Genomic DNA, 15476 nt, shown 5'->3' with positions numbered 1-15476 from the left:
TCCCTGGGCCAAGCATCTTCAAACCACCACATTTCACTCCCTGGGCCAAGCATCTTCAAACCACCACAGCATGCAAAGCATATTATTGGTAAATAAGGAGATACATGAACGGACATGACACAAATAGATAGAAACTTATGAGACATTAGAGGGTAAACAGGAGTCAAGGATGCTTTGTACTGTGACGTATTTCCCTCCTGACAAGACCGAGGCAAAGGGTCTGTCTATCTATAGGTGGAGGCTACTTACTTTTGTGGTCACCAGAGGGATAATAATCCATGAAGCCCATACATTTTGTGAAAAACTCGTCGAAATTAAAAGTTGGGGGCGGTTTTAAGAAGCTAACCTAGATAAAACAAACAGTAAACTTTATTATTCCAGGGGCTGCATGGCCTTAGGAGTTATTGTTTCACAGCAGAGCAGATTTTGAATGTCTAGCACAGGACACACAGCAACTGGCACATTTAAGGATTTTTTTTGTTTTCTCTGATACAGGGTCTCACTCTTTGGCTCAGAATGTACAAGTTCAAGGGTGGCCCTTGCACTTCCAGCCTTCCTATGTCTTGGTTTCTCAAGTGCTAGAATTACAGGTATGAGCCACCAAGTCCCGCTCAGTAGTTGTTGTTGTTATTATCATCATCATCATTATTATTATTATTATTATCATCATCATCATCATCATCATCAATCATCATTATTATTACTGTTAATAGCAGGGCCTCATCATCATCATTATTATTACTGTTAATAGCAGGGCCTTGTACTCTACCACCAAGCTATATCCACAGCCTCATTTGCTTGTTTGTTTGTTGTTGTTTGAGATAGGGTCTTGCTCAAGCTAGCCTCAAATTTGTTAAGGTTAGGCTCCCGAGGGCTAAGACTATAAGTATATGTCACCAACAGACTGTTACCTTGGGTTAGTAAACTGTCATTTTGAAGGCAGGCAGGTTGCAGTTGCCACTAGTGCAGGCCTATAATCCCAGCTAGGTGGAGGCTGAGGCAGGAAGATTAAAAAATTTCAGGATTTCCTATACTATGAAGGATTTCCAAGGACAGCCTGGGCTGCTTACTTAGTGAGGCTCTGCCTCAAAGTTGAAATAATAATAATAATAAAAAAAAAAGATGCTGGGGCTATAACTCAGTGAGACACGTTGCTGGCCTAGCATGTGTGTGCTTCTGTCCTTCAGTACTGTCCAAAAAATAAATTCTGATGAAATTTTAAAGGCCTAGGGGCATATTTCAAACTGGACATATGCTCGGCTCTTAAGTCCTAGGTTCAACTTTTAGCTCAAAAAGAGAAAAAAATTAATTTTTTTCAAATTACTTTTCAAGACCTTAAGGGTCAGTATGTATGCACAAACGGCCACTTGTTTATATTTTTCTGAAGGTCTTTGTTCTTTGTCTCTTTCTGAACATTTCAAGTCAAATAAAACCAGAGAAAACCATATTCCCTTCTTCCTTCTTTTCTTTTTTCTTTCCTTTCCTTTCCTTTCCTTTCCTTTCCTTTCCTTTCCTTTCCTTTCCTTTCCTTTTTCCTTTTTCCTTTTTCCTTTCTCCTTTCTCCTTTCCTCTTTCCTTTCCTTTCCTTTCTTCCTCCTCCTCTTCCTCCTCCTCCTTCTTTCTCTCCCTCCCTCCCTCCTTCTCTCCCTCTCTCTCTCTCTCTCTCCCTCCCTCCCTCCCTCCTTCTCTCTCTCTCTCTCTCTCTCTCTTTCTCTTTTCTTTTTTTCTGCAGAGTTGGATACAGAGTTAGAGGCCACTATCTACTGAAGAATGGACATGGGGAGGGGCGCACTTAGAGAAAGGATACTACACAATCAAAACATGGGTGCAGGCTTCTCAGGAGGGACTCTCACCCTATTTCTTTCTTACAAGTGCAAAAAAACAAAGAATGTTGACGCCTAAGATGTTCTCAGGAAAATTGTGAACTCTGTAATCTGATACAATTGAGTCTGGCACATCCTCTGGCATTCCTGCCTCTAAAAATGCAGAAATTCAGTCCAACAACGAGGAAGCAACAGGCACAAACAGACGGGGGTATGTCTGGCAAATAGCTGATAGTCCACGGGTGGGTGTTAGGAGGTTGTTGCCTTAGAAAATAAGTGCTACTGTTCACGGGGCACACACCTACCGATATCCCAGTAGTCGGGATAAGGCCACCTTTAGCTATATAATGAGTTCAAGGTCAGCTTGGCCTACAAGAGACCCCTGTCTCAATAAAAAACAAACAAACAAACAAATGAGGATCAGACATTACAACTCCCAGCTGTCCCTAGGTCTCCCTATAGCTTCATTAACCCACAGCTGGGGGTTGGGAGGAGCCTTTCTTTCTTGGGCTCAGCAGCCCTGGCTCTTCCCACAGGACTTGTCCTTAGGCTAACCCTGATCTCTTGGAGTCTGCCTGCTGGTACACGTTGGCAGCAGACGCAGTGCACTCTCACCTTAACCGCTCTCTGATCCGGAATCCTCTCGATTTCAATCATGCTCCGATCACAGAGCTGCCAGCAGTTTGGTGAAAGAATAACATCGTTCATCTGGGCCATGTTCTGCGCAAGGCGTACATCATCCACCGCTTGGCCAATCACCAGGAAGTAGTTCCGTGTTTCATCCCCAAAAACCAACATGGTGATGTGGCCGGCAGCCAGCCCTGAAGGAAGCAAGCAGTGGGTTTGCACAACAAGTTCTGGATTATTTCCCAGAAGCACTGGATCTTGGGAAAAAAAAAAATCAGATGTGACTACACAACCTCTAAGCAAAATCTCACTTTTAAAATTTTTCATAGAAATCAGAATGCCTCTTCCAGGTTCCAGCGATTCCAGATGCCCCTTCTTTCAAAGCTAGAGAGAACAGTTCCTAATTTTCACCTTTTAGGAAACTTCTTTTGGGGAATGGGGAATGTTTTGAGACAGGGTTTTTCTGTACAGCCCTGGAACTCACTCTGTAGACCAGGCTGGCCTGGAACTAACAGAGATCTATCTGCCTCCTGAGTGCTGGGATTAAAGACATGGGCTTCCATGCCTGGCTTCCTCTAATTTGTTTTCAAATTGAGTAATAAAGCTTTTGGTAACTGAATAATAGTACAGAGATGCTGTAAGATATGACATGCAAGTGGAAATTATATATACATATGTACATATGTATATATATATAGTCATATACATATACACTGTATACGACAGAGTACTCTTAAATTACTGTACTTAATGTAATCAAAGTTTGTTTCTCATCTTTGATGTTTGTGCCGATTTTGATTGTGACTGTAGCCTTGGCTGGGCCCCAAACTCCCACCTATTTCCCAGTCTTACTCCCCCAAGTGTTGAGATTATAGGAGTACACTTCCATCCCTCACTCCATCCTCTCCCCCACCTCCACCCTGCCCTGTCTCCCAGCCAGCTGTGCTCATTTGTCGATGGATGCTGACTTCCCTGGCACTCTATGTGTGTTTCCATCTGAAACATAGCACTACTTAGACTCACTATAGGAAAAGAGGAGAGATGTCAAAGCAAACCTCTCTACCGGCCTCTCATGATGCATATGAGTTCCGGTTACTCATCCTTTTTTGTTTGTTTGTTTCTTGTGTGTGTGTGTGTGTGTGTGTGTGTGTGTTTGAGACAGGGTTTCGCATAGCCAGGCTGGCCTCTGATTCAGTTAGCAGTGGAGCCTGACCTTGAACTTCCTATCCTGCTGCTTTTACCTCCCAGTCGCTGGGATTACAGACCTGCTTCACCGTGCCCAGTCTGGGTTATTTTCATTCTAAGAAGTATATATCATTAGTCTCTCTGAGTGAAGTTGGAAAAAAAAATGTTGTGGGGCATTCACCAGAGAAGACTGCTTGCATGTGGGACGTGGGTTTCAGCCAACAGAAAGTCTTTAGTAGCTGGCTAGCAACTACGCTGGGTGTTCGAGATCCCAGCGCGGCCCTGAGCCTCTCTCAGGACGAGCTTCTAAGCACAAAAACCATGTTCTGGGTTGATGTGCTTCAGTTAACAAGAACAATTAGCTAGAAGCAGAACTACAGAGACTAAAAAACAAGGTTAGGACGTTTAGACACTTTCTCAGAACTATATGGACTTCAATGGATTAGGCCTTTGTTTTAGTTTTGGCAGGCGGTGCTGTATGCGTGTCAAGTTTTACAGCCAGAATGGTACTTCCGTCATGGAGTCAGTTGTGCTAAAGCCTCAGGGCCTACTTAAGTTTGGTGCCTCATAATAAAAACAAAAATAAAAACAAGCAAGCAAAATCCACATTCAGGGTTGTATTGGCTGGTCTTCTAAAGAATATATTTATTTGGAAAATTTGAAAATCGGCATAAAAAGATAGGTTATCTATGACAACAGTTAAATAAAGAGAAATAATCAATCGGATAACCTATGATGGTCCCATTTGTTCTGATATTTTTGATTTTTTAAAAAAATTATTACCGTTAGTATGTGTGTATGTGTGTGTGTGAGAGAGACATGCACCATGGCCCATGTACAGTGAGGTCAGAGGACAAATTTGTAGAATTGTTCTCTTCCACTTTTATGTAGTCTTTTTACTGACCCAGCCATCTTTCTGGCCTCCTTGTTTGAGATTTCTCCATCCATACAATTCAGTCTCCAAAGGCATCACCCTCAGCTCTAGCTGTTACTCATCATCCACACCTCTCAGGATCACAGTTCTCATGGGTACCATGTTCTCTAAATCCTGGAGCCATGTTGAGATGAGAACGACAGAATACATGTACGGAGAATATAAGTATGGAGCTTCCTGGGGCTCCTACGGTGTCAGGAGAATGTCCTCAACCAGCCCAGGACAGACAGTGAGCTGTGCTGCATGGACAACGTGTGGAACATCTTTCCTTTTTACAAAGATTATTCTATTCAAAAGAGGGTTTTGCCTACAATTATGTATGTAAACTGTGTGCACACCTGGCACTGTTGGTGGTCAGAAGAGGGTGTTGGATTCTCTGGAACTGAAGTTATAGATGGTTGTGAGGTGCCATGTGGGTGGTGGGAACTGAACCTGGGTCCTCTGAAAGAGCTGCCAATGCTCTTAACCAATAGACTATTTCTCCAGTCTTTGTATAGTATTCTTATGAAGTAACAGATAATCAGTCATAAGGCATTGCTGAATCTGTGTAATGACAAACTACTCTCTATTGTACTTAATGCTAAACAACCTTGACAAGCAACAAAATATAACAGTGATAGCAATTCCTTTATTCAGTTCTTGTTATGTGCCAAGTACCAGACAAACTGTGTGGGGCTTGAGCTACTGGTAAACTCTATGCGCAGATGAGGATCATCTCCTCTTCCTTGTTATTATTGATACAAGATCTCATTCAGTCCAGGATGGTCTTAAACTTGTCAAATGGTCAAGGGTAAATTTGAACTTCTTATTCTCCTGCTTCTACCACCCAAATGCTATGATTAAAGGCATGTACCATCACACCCGGTTCACCAAGCACCAGGAACAGAACTCAGGAAGCTACATCATTGTGTTCTTGCAATTGAGCTACACTCCTGGTAATCTTATACTTCTCCTCCTCCTGCTAAGATGATAAGCATTGCCACCATACCTGGTTTATGTGGTTCTTGAAATCCAAGGCATTCTGCATGATAGTCAAGCCCTCTGCAAACTGAGTTATATCTCTAAGCCTAGAAGTACTCATTTCTTGAGACAAGGTTCCTTGCATGGCCCAGGCTGTCCTCAAGCTCATAATAGTTTCCTATATGCCTTGAGTGATACAATGATAGGCATCTATAGGCATGTGCCACCACATCTTGTTTACCTTACTTTTATAATAGCCTATTCATATGGTTAATGAGTGAGCAAGAAATTGTATTCTTGTTATCCAGTTCCAAAGCATGCTGGGTAGTAGGGCCAAGTCAGTATATTCCAGACGTGAGGACCCAGACCCCAACTTCTGTAGCATATGCTGTTTCACAAATCTTTTGTTTATTTTTTGAGGCTGTCTTGTTATGTCACTCTGGCTGGCCTCAAACTCTCAAGCTATCCTCCTGCCTCAGCCTCCTCAGAGTTGGAATTACAGGCAGACACCGCCGTGCCCAGCTCTGGATACTTACCTATCTTAACTCGAATGTCCAGGCCTTCTTCAACCTCCTTGGCTTCAAACAAGCCATGGATCTCCAGGCTGCACTTAATTACCACCGTGATGATGTTCTTCAGTTGCTTTCGTTCCACTTTCCACAGGGCCAGCAAGGCGTCACCTTTAAGAGAGACATTCTGGGGGCTTTAGTCATACTCTGGAGATCAGAGTGTTTTGCATGAACATTGCATAAGCTTGTGCTGCTTCAAACATTTCTCAACCCATTCCCTGACCACGACTCCCTGAGGTGCCTCCTTTGTAACAGGGCAGGCTACTTGGTTCTTCCTTTCTACCCTCCCTATCTCCATACCTGCAAATTTTAAGATGTCTCCTCCAAAAATCAGCACTTCTAAAAAAAGAAAAGAAAGAAGAAAAGTCGAGTCAGACTGACTCTTTAACGAACATTACTCATTGGTAAAATAGAAGCAGTCTCAGTAGCACGGTTGCACATGCCTGGAGTCTTAGGACTTGGAAAGCTGAGACAGAGGGATCACTGTGAGTTTGAGGCCAGATTGAGCTACATAGCTAAATCTTAGACCCTGTCTCAGAGAGAGAGAGAGAGAGAGAGAGAGAGAGAGAGAGAGAGAGAGAGACAGAGACAGAGACAGAGACAGAGACAGAGACAGAGGAAGGAGGAGGAGGAGGAGGAGAAGAGGAGGAAGAGGAGAAGAAATGGGGTAGCAAGAATAGCAATTTAGGGGCTGGTGAGATGGCTCAGCCAGTAAGAGCACTGACCACTCTTCCGAAGGTCCTGAGTTCAAATCCCAGCAACAACATGGTGGCTCACAACAACTCAAGATCTGACGCCCTCTTCTGGTGTGTCTGAAGACAGCAACAGTGTACTTATCTAAAATAATAAATAAGTCTTTGGACCTGAGCTAGCAGGGCTGACTGGAACGAGCAGAGGTCTGAAATTCAATTCCCAACAACCACATGAAGGCTCACAACCATCTGTACAGCTACAGTGTAGTCATATACATTAAATAAATAAATAAATAAGACATCTCATTGCTTCTGTGTAGGCCAGGGAGCAGCACAAGCAAACTGTATCTGTGCTGTAGGAAAACAAATAAACAAACAAACAAAGACAAAACAAAAATCGAACAAACAAGCCAGAAAACAAGAGGGCCGAGTTCCCCAAGACCTAAGAATACTTGCCCTTCTCCCAGGGTATAAGGATACTCTCCATAGGCCAGCCTTTTGGGGAGCATGCGCTGGTGGATAGATGAGAAGACTCCACAAGAACAGGAGTAAGGGAACAAGCTCTGTTTGTTGCCATTTTCTTTAGAAGTTTAGAGTGATCTTACCATCTGTTCTCTGCTTCACTTCATCTGTGTGTGTATGTGTCTGTATGTGTAGATGTATGTGGATGTCTGTGTGTGTGTGTGCTGGTAATGGAACTCAGGGCCTCAGGCATTTGTTGCATTCTGGGAAAGTACTCTACCAGAATGTTTTGGGGATGGGCCATTGAAACAGTCTCATAACTTAGGACTAGTTTGAAGTCACTGTGTAGCTTAGGTAGCCTCAATTATGTTCCGTCTGCCTCTGTTGCCTAAGTCTTGGGGTTATAGATTTTGTTTCTTCATTGCCGAGCATTAGCCTAGGGTTAGAGAGATGTGGTTAAGAGCTCTGGCGAGCCTGGTGGTTGTCAGTGCATGCTTTTAATCTCAGCGCTCAGGAGGCAGGAGCAGGCAGATCTCTGTGAATTGTAGACTGGTATACAGAGTGAGTTCCAGGATGGCTAGGGCCCCACAGAGAAATCCTGTCTCAAATAATCAGCAAAACAAACAAACAAACAACAACAAAAAACCCAACCAAACAAAAAATCTGTCTGATTTCCTGGAGGACGGGGCTTGATTCCCAGCATCCATGTGGCAGCTCACAATCATCTATGTAACTCCAGATCCAGGGAATCTGGTATCTTCTTTTGTCCTTTGTGAGCACTAGGCATGCATCTGTTCACAGATAGATATGCAGGCACAACACCCATGCACAGAATAAATAATAAATAAAAATTTAAAGAACATCAACCTAGGTATAGTGGTATAGTGGCTCATTCCTATAATCTCAGTACGGGCAGGCTAAGGAAGGCAAGAGGTTTAGGTTTTGTTGTTGTTTTTTGTTTGTTTGTTTGTTTGTTTGTTTTTTACTTTACTTCAAGGCCATGCTTATATAAGTTCCAAGATAGCCTAAGCTATAAACTCAGGTCTTTAACACAAAACATACTTTCTCTCATGCAGTCTTACGAGTAAGGCTTCATCATATTCCTTCAGCTGTTTTTTGTTTTGTTTTGTTTTGTTTTTCGAGACAGGGTTTCTCTGTATAGCCCTGGCTGTCCTGGAACTCACTCTGTAGACCAGGCTGGCCTCGAACTCAAAAATCCACCTGCCTCTGCCTCCCAAGCGCTGGGATTAAAGGCATGTTCCACCACCGCCCGACTCCTTCAGCTGTTTTATATTAAAAGTGCGGATGACTGCCTTGGTTAGCTTTTTCTTAAACAACATCCAGAACTGTGAGAGGAAAGAGCTTGTTTTAGCTTCTATCTATCAGTCCATCATGAAGGGAGTTCAGGGCAAGACTTCAAGCAGGAATGTGGAGGCAGAGACCAAGGAGAAGTGCTGTGTATTGGCTTGCACCCATGGCTCACCCAGACTGATTTTTTTTTTTTATATGACCCAGGGCCACCTGCCTAGGAGTGGTACCACTGACAGTGGGCTGGAAGCTCCCACATCAACTATTAATCAAGAAGGTGCCCCACAGACTTGCCAACAGGCCAACCTGATGAAGGTATTTTGTGTTTTTTCTTTTCTTTTCTCTTCTTTTCTTTCTCCCTCCCTTCCTTCCTTCCTTCCTTCCTTCCTTCCTTCCTTCCTTCCTTTTCTTTTTTTTTAAGATTTACTTATTTTATGTGTATGAATATACTGTTGCTGTTTTCAGACTCACCAGAAAAGGGCATTTGATTCCATTACAGATGGTTGTGAGCCTCCATGTGGTTGCTGGGAACTGAACTCAGGACCTCTAGGAAGAGCAGTCAGTGCTCTTAACCGCTGAGCCACCTCTCCAGTCCCAATGAAGGAGTTTTTTCAATCAAAGTTCCTTCTTCCCAGACGCCTCTGGTTTATGTCAAGTTGGCAAAAACAAACAAACACTACCCAAAAGGCCTGTGTGTGTGTGTGTGTGTGTGTGCGTGTGTGTGTATTTCCTGAAGAATATGAGGTATGGTGGGTAACTGTACAAATACCAACAGAACAACAGTCTGATAAACTGGCAACCCCCATGAATACTCACTCTCCACTATGGCACTTATGTAGTAGTTGAGGATCTCCACCAGCTGCTCCGCTCCTCGGTCCATGTACATGGCTGTGCTGAACTTCTCAGTCATTGCAGTAAAACCTGTAAGAAACTGTAGCTGGTTTCCTTTCCGGTCAAGCACAGCCAGCAGAGGGCTCACTGGCCCCGCAGTGGGATCCACTAAAAGTGGCAGAGTTTCAAATGACCTTAGTGTGTGGCCAGACAGTAGTAGCCTTGCGGAACTTAGTAGGCAAGGGGTCAGGAAAGGCCATCTCTTCCTTCTAGGCTCCCAGTGTAAACAGTGATAACGGCATAGCGTTAGAAACAGAACTTTTTGTTCCATGGTTTAAAGGCCACATGTTTGTCAAACGCTTCTGCAGAGCCAGTTTGGTATTAGGGTGTAGACATGGGCAGGTCATCCCTTGAGTTAGTTTATTGGAGATGTATGTGGGACTTGGGGACCAGGCTATGAAGTTGGGGCAGGGACACTAGAGCCAGAAGTCCCAGACGGGGACCGTGGAGTGCCTTAAAAACATGCCTGTGACTGAAAGCTTGGGGAAGGAAAGATGAGAGACATCTGGGATCAGAGGTCATTCGCTCCTGTGTGCCCAGTGAGATGAGCTGTTCTGCTGCTCTAAGAGCCTGGGGGGGGGGGGGTTGAAAATGGTGCCTCCACCGCTGTCACCCACATTAAACAAGCATCCCTTTGGCACTTGCCTGAAATATCAACAAACATCAGAACTCCATCAAAACATTTCACTGACGGCCGTTCAGGAGAGAAATCTCCGTAGACAATGAGGTCTGGTAAGTGAGCAGCTATCTTGACGATTGCCCTGTCTTGTAATTCCTGCCTTCGAGCACTCATGTTCAAGGATGATGGTCAGGATTTTTCAACACCAGGAAGCTGTCTCTTCAAGTAGGTCTTCTGGAAACAAAAGTGGGGAACGGAGGGAAGCTGACGGATGTGTTTGTTCTCTTTCCCATTTGATTTCCTCCAGTGGTTTTGTTCTACCCTGTGGATGGCTGACAAATAAATGACTGAGTCCTGGCAGAGCTAGAGTTGGTGACAACCCAAAGGGGATCACTGTCCCCTCCCTCCTTGTTAATCTCCCTCATTTTTTTGAGAGAAAGTCTCACTACATATCCCCGCTAGCCTGCAACTCACTATGAAGAACAGGCCGGCCTCTAACTCATAGAGATCTGTTTGCCTCTGCCTGTAGGATTATTTTCCTATATGGAAGGAAAACCATGGCTGGACCCCATCCAACCCTGAACAGCTACAAAAAGGAGCAGGCTCTGGAGGGCAGCAATGGACTCATCTACTTCCCCACTGGGGAGTGGGGGACAGTAGCCTCGGTCAGTCTAGCCAGATTCCATTTCCTTTTGTTTGTTCTTCATCCCCTCTGAGCCTGTTATCTTTTGTCCTTTGTAAAAGGTAAACACAGATGTGAGTTTCTGTGTGTATCAGGTTATTATCTATAGGCAAGAGGTTAAGCAAATTAAGGTATCCTGTCAGAAAGTGAGAAAGCTCCAAGGGGTGGGTGTGGGCACGCAAGGGACAGTTGGAAAGCTGAGTGTGGGCATGCAAGGGACAGTTGGAAAGCTGAAAGGCTTAAGTTGGGAGCGGGAGGATATGCTGACACTTCCTTTTGCTGCCAGTTGGTGCTAAGCAAATTAGTATTGACTCAGACCTTCCTTTAGGGGTGGGCAGTAAGTGCTCAGACTCAAGTGACATTACAAGAAGCTCTAGCGGAGTGGAGAGGGCTGGGCCTGCAATCCCAGCACCGAGGCAGAAGGATCATCACGAGTTCCCAGCCAGCCTGGCTCCAGAGGAAGACCCTTTCTCAAAAACCCAAACCCAAGCCAAACCAAACCAAAACCCCCAACATAGCCTTCATGTCCGGTAGGTGTTAACTCGCTTGCCACACAGGGCAGAGAAACAAATAAACTGCGAACCTTTACCCTTCCCTCCTCTCCTTCAAGACCCAGTCTCACCCTCCAGTCTCACCCCCCCAACACACACACACACACACACACACACACACACACACACACACACACACACTCCCTTCCATCTCTGCTTCCAATCCCCCAGTCTCATCCTCAGCCCAGTAACAGACCACCTGATATGGCCTTTCCTCATGCTCTGCCCCCAATCCCAGGGGACCAAGCAGATCCTGGTAGAATGTGTTCTTTCCTCCCTCCTGTGCCCCCCTCATCCCTTCCTTCTAGCTCATCCCCACTCCTAAGTTACAACTCCCAATACCTAGAAACACACTTTACCAGGGACCCCACCCCCACCCCTAGTGGCCATAGCTAGCAAGAACCCAGTTGCATTCCTTACCGGGCAGCTCACACCCTCCTAAGAACCAGAGAGGGCAACAGAAACCAAAGAACAGAATACTCACCCTACAGAGACAAGACTAGATATTAGTACCCAGAACAACCAATCAATCCAAATCCAGATGCCTAGATGCCAGCATAAAAACCACAGTCAAGAATAGTTAGGATAATGTGTACCTACCAGAACCCAGCAACCTTACTGTAACAGGCCCTGCGACATATACTATAGCTGAAGTACAAGCCAAGGACCTTAAAGTAGACTTTATGATATGATATGTCAACTTCAATGCAAGGGCTCAAAGCAGTTCCACTACTCGGGAACAAGCTGTCCACTCTTTACATGCCTGTCCAGTAGACTACTTGATGTCTTACCTAGAGCAATAAGACAAATGAAGGAAGTCAAGGGGATATAAATTGGAAAGGAAGAAGTCAAAGTACTGTTATTTGCAGTTGATGTCATGGTATATGTACGTGACCCTAACAATTCACCAGGGAACTCCTGTAGCTGATAAACACTTTCAGCAAAGTAGCAGGATTCAAAATTAGTTCACAAAAATCAGTAGCCCTTCTATGTACAAATGACAAATGAGCTGAGAAAGAAATCAGAGAAACACTTTTATACACACACACATATATGTATACAGGCATATATATGTATGATATCTTGGGGGTAACACTGCTCAAGCAAGAGAAAAACTTGTATGTTAAAAACTTTAAGACATTGAAAAAAGAAACTGAAGATATCAGAAGATGGAAGCATCTCCCATGCCCATGGATTGGTGGGATAAACATAGTGAAATGGGGCATCCTAACAGAAAGCAATCTACAGATTCAATGCAATCCCTGTCAAAATTCCATCACAATTCTTCTGCTCAATAGATCTATGAAAACACAAACAAACCTTAGAAGGAAATGAATAAAACAGTTCAAGACATGAAAGTGGAAAGAGAATCAGCAAAGAAAACCCAAACTGAGGGAAATCTGGAGATGGAAAACTTGAATAGGAACCTTAGAGGCAAGCCTCACCAACAGAATCCAGTAGATGGGAGAGAGAATCTCAGACACAATTCTTCATAGATCTTGAAAGGATAATTTTCAGTTTCACACAATAACACACACATACACACCCACCAAGCAAACAAACAAACAAAACCCTACAGGATAGCTAAAACAATCCTGAATAATAAAAGAATCGCTGGAGCATCACCAACTCTAAACTCAAATTGTCCTACAGAGCTACAGCATTTAAAACAGCATGGTATTGGCATAAAAACAGACATCTTGATTAATGGAATAGAACTGAAGACCCAGAGAGAAATCAACACACCTATGGACACTGAGTTTTTATAAAGAAGCTAGAAATACACACTAGAAAAAAAAAAAGACAGCATCTACAACAAATGGTGCTGGTCAAATTGGATGGCTGCATGTAGAAAGATGCAGACAGAGCCATCTTTATCACTCGGCACAAAACTCAATTCCAAATGGATGAAGGACTCCACATAAGACCAGACACACTGGGTCTTAGAGAAATTGGTGAATAGCCTTGAACTCACTAAATGTGAGACTCGTTGTTAATTCAGACACTAAGCTCAACAAGAAATGGGACTTCATGAAACTGCAAAGCGTCTGCATGGCAAGGGATACTGACGTTTGGACAAAGTGGCAGCCTCCAGAATGGGAAAATATTTTTACTAATTAATATATAATAGAGGGCTAGTATCCAAATATATGTAAAAAAACTAAAAAAAAAAAACATCCTGGATATCAAGAGAACAAATGATAATCTAATAAAATGTATAGATGTAAACAGAGAATTCTCAAAAGAGGAAACAAAGAAATGCTCAACACCCTCAGCCATCAGGGAAATGCAAATCAAACCTACGTGAAGATTTCAACCTCCGCTGGTCAGAAGGGCCAAGATCAGTAAAACAAACAGCAGTTGATGCTGGTGAGGGTGTGGCGTAGGGGAGTACTTATCCACTGCTGGTGGGAGTGCAAACTTACACAGCTGCTATGAAGTAGGTCGGGTGGTCCACATGGCCGGCAGCAGATGGCTAACAGAAACAGGAGCTCAAGGGAACCTTCGGAGGGTCTTTGTCTCATAACGTCATATAGTTTTATTTTTAAATTTTATTTATTTACTCTTATTTTATTTTATTCTATTATTTGTTTATTTATTTGGTTTTTTCAAGACAGGTTTTTTTTTTTTTTTTTTTTTTTTTTTTTTTTTTTTTTTTTTTGTGTATAGCACCGGCTATTTTAGAACTTGCTCTGTAGACCAGGCTGGCCTTGAACTCAGAGATCTACGTGCCTCTGCCTCTTGAGTGCTGGGATTAAAGGTGTGTGCCACCACTGCCCAGCTAATATACAGATATTCACATATAGGGACTTCTAAAATGACTATATATTTATATTTATATATGTAGTAGGATATATATACATATATATATATCATACAAATAAATATATATTTATTTACCCTGCAAGTTTTGTATGTTATGGCTTCTGGGTTTGTGTTTTTAATGGGATTCCTGAATGTGTCTCTGCATCTATATCTCTTTCTTGTGCCTTTTCTTGGGCTCTTTTCTTTCTTTCTTTCTTTTTTTTTTTTTTTTTTTTTTTTTTTTTTAATCTCAGAACAGAACAAAACAAAAAGAAGAAATACAAAGAGAAGAAAGAAATTCTGCTCTGTGGTCTGAGCAGGGCTGGCCGCTGGCCCGCTGGCCAAGTCTTAGAGCCAAGTCTTAGAGCAAGCCGTATTCTGGGAATAGGTGACACAGGAGAAACAATCAGAAACATGGCTGCTAATTTTGGGTTGGTTCCCGGTCAGCAGGAAGGAACTGACTGGTAATTTCAACCAGAAACTGCTCATATGAGGAAAAGTAGAGCAACCGCATACATTTCTCTGTATTTTCTAAGAAGTAAGGTAAACGTCAGCCTATTTAATGAGCAGACTTTAAAATGTAGAGAGACCTCTAAAACGAATTATTTCCATGTTAGAGACTAGAGGTGCTTTAAAAAATAAGAATGAAATCTGGGAGTGGGGACATGGCTCAGTGTCAAAAAGTGAGTTTAGCATGTAAGTAGATTTGGGTTCAATTTCAAAGACCAAAATAACAAGTAGGTAACAACCAAGAACCGAGGCTTAGGGAAGATGCTAGGAGAGGTGGCGAGAAGAGCTAGGATGCTAGGATGGACTCTGGAGCCCAGGAGGAGCTTTTGGTATGCTGATAGGCACCACAGACGGCCATTTGTCCCTTCTGTCAGTGAAGAGGGACAGCCATTTGTCCCTCTGTCTCTTCTTTTGGCAGTGGGGTACAGCTTGACAGGTTCCTGAGCTATGGCTTTTATTTAACCCCCAGAAATCCTCCTGTAGTCTAGGACTGCCTTTTGGAGTTTGGGGAAATGAGGTTTCCTTTGGACCTGACACAGGGGACAGACATGGAAGTGATCTGGCTATGACATCTTTTGATCACCAGAATTGATCTGGCTGATCTGATTGGCTAGGTAGGTATCTCCTTCCCCCTACCAGGTTAGGTTGGTGGAAGAAAACCGTCAGTCTTAAGTCAAGGGTGTACAGTAGCACACTCCCTGCTAGAATCTTCAAATAAGCTCTCGAGAAGGCCTTCAGACATGCCGTATTTGCCTATAATTCCAGTACTTGAGGGGTAGAGATAAGAGGATCAGAAGTTCATGACAAACTTCCGCTACGTTGTAAGTTCAAAGCCAGTTTGTGTTACATAAGACCCTG

The 15476-nt window shown here is 43.4% G+C and overlaps 1 protein-coding gene across 5 annotated transcripts in view; it reads right to left on the bottom strand.

Moving 5' to 3' along the window:
* The window catches only part of Adcy10 (adenylate cyclase 10), an 82902-nt gene that overhangs the window by 57118 nt on the left and 10308 nt on the right, over positions 1-15476 (bottom strand). For 4 of the 5 annotated variants that reach the window (XM_031388028.1, XM_031388037.1, XM_031388003.1 and 1 more), the window contains 6 exons: positions 10097-10304; positions 9377-9481; positions 6399-6437; positions 6066-6209; positions 2439-2644; positions 250-346 (listed from right to left, as the gene is read on the bottom strand). In XM_031388028.1, the coding sequence (XP_031243888.1) occupies positions 250-346; positions 2439-2644; positions 6066-6209; positions 6399-6437; positions 9377-9481; positions 10097-10244 (739 nt within the window). In that variant the 5' untranslated portion in view covers positions 10245-10304. The remainder of the gene's footprint in view (positions 1-249; positions 347-2438; positions 2645-6065; positions 6210-6398; positions 6438-9376; positions 9482-10096; positions 10305-15476) is intronic. The other variant, XM_031388014.1, reaches the window with a different exon arrangement.

The sequence above is a fragment of the Mastomys coucha genome, unplaced genomic scaffold (assembly GCF_008632895.1).
Source record: "Mastomys coucha isolate ucsf_1 unplaced genomic scaffold, UCSF_Mcou_1 pScaffold1, whole genome shotgun sequence".
NCBI lineage: Eukaryota > Metazoa > Chordata > Mammalia > Rodentia > Muridae > Mastomys > Mastomys coucha.
The sequence above is the reverse complement of the archived record's forward strand: the minus strand, read 5'-3'. Positions and strand labels throughout refer to the sequence as shown.